This window comes from Phaethon lepturus, unplaced genomic scaffold (assembly GCF_000687285.1).
Source record: "Phaethon lepturus isolate BGI_N335 unplaced genomic scaffold, ASM68728v1 scaffold31246, whole genome shotgun sequence".
NCBI classification, from domain to species: Eukaryota; Metazoa; Chordata; class Aves; order Phaethontiformes; family Phaethontidae; genus Phaethon; species Phaethon lepturus.
Window position 1 is genome coordinate 2,276 of NW_010547375.1, and position 1,089 is coordinate 3,364.

The 1,089-nt window shown below is 58.2% G+C and overlaps 1 protein-coding gene across 1 annotated transcript in view; it reads left to right on the top strand.

Moving 5' to 3' along the window:
• Positions 1-1,089, top strand: part of LOC104622757 (talin-1-like) — a gene marked incomplete at its 5' end in the record, with an annotated part of 3,084 nt that overhangs the window by 1,501 nt on the left and 494 nt on the right. The window contains 2 exon segments of the mRNA XM_010289633.1: positions 664-763; positions 766-782. Coding sequence (XP_010287935.1) covers positions 664-763; positions 766-782 — 117 coding nt within the window.

The window sequence follows — 1,089 nt, forward strand, 5'->3', positions numbered from 1 at the left end:
GTGGGGTGAAGGCACATGGGACTTCAGGATGGGGGCCTCCACAGCAGAGGTGTCTCCCTAAGGCTCACACTCCCTGCCTGTGTGTATCAGTGGGGAGCTTGTTGGGGTGCAGGCTCCAGGTAGCTTGGACTTTACTGCTACTGCATGCCCAAGTGTACATGTGATGCTGGGCTGCTGAGTCCAGGGGCATTCAGGGCTGATGAACTGGCACAGAAACATCTGAAATGTGTACACTGGATCCCTGGCGCTCAAGAGGTTAATGTTTGGGGTTCATGTTTTGCAACACTCAATCCTCAGAGGCCATGGCACACAAGAGGTTAATGCCCATGTGTTGAGGGGTTAACATGGGGTCCTAGTGCTGGTCTCTCAGGGCGAAGGGCTGGGGAGTGTCAGTGCGGCTGCCCCCCAGTCCCTGCCCCACAGCTCAGATGGGAGCCAGAGCCCAGCTGGGAGCAGCAGTGCCTGAAATGGTCATGAGTGGGTGGTAGTAGTGCTGCAGCGAGCCATGTAAAGGAATCCCTGCCTGCAGCTCCCAGCATGCCCGGCTGCCTCTCCTGCCTGCCAGCCTGGCCTGGGACAGGGGTTCCTTCACACACTCCTCAGGTGGCAGTTGTGCCCTGGGACTGGGACTTATGCTGCTGCTCCCCCTCTTCCCTGCTGCAGGCTGCCGGCAATGTGGTAAAGAGAGCATCAGACAATCTGGTGAAGGCAGCACAGAAGGTAGCTGCATTCCAGGGCCATGACGAGATGGTGGTGGTGAAGGAATTGGAGGAATTGCACAGGTGAGGAGTGGGGCTGTTCTCATGGAGCAGGGGTGGCTCTGGCTGCCACCACAGCCTGTGTGCGCCTGTCTCGGGAGCATGTCCTACCACCCACTGGCACAGGGCACGTCACTGGAGAGCCTCAAAAAAATGGTGTGGGTGCACCCATCCCACCCAGCACCAATTAAACATGGTGGCTTCACCCTTGTTCTGACACGAGTAGCCGTGGGCACAGATGATGACTGTGCATGCTCCCAGGAGCGTAATGCCCTGGCTTCTCCTTGGCGTGGTGCCTGCACCATCCCAGTGTCCGGGACACACATGAAGA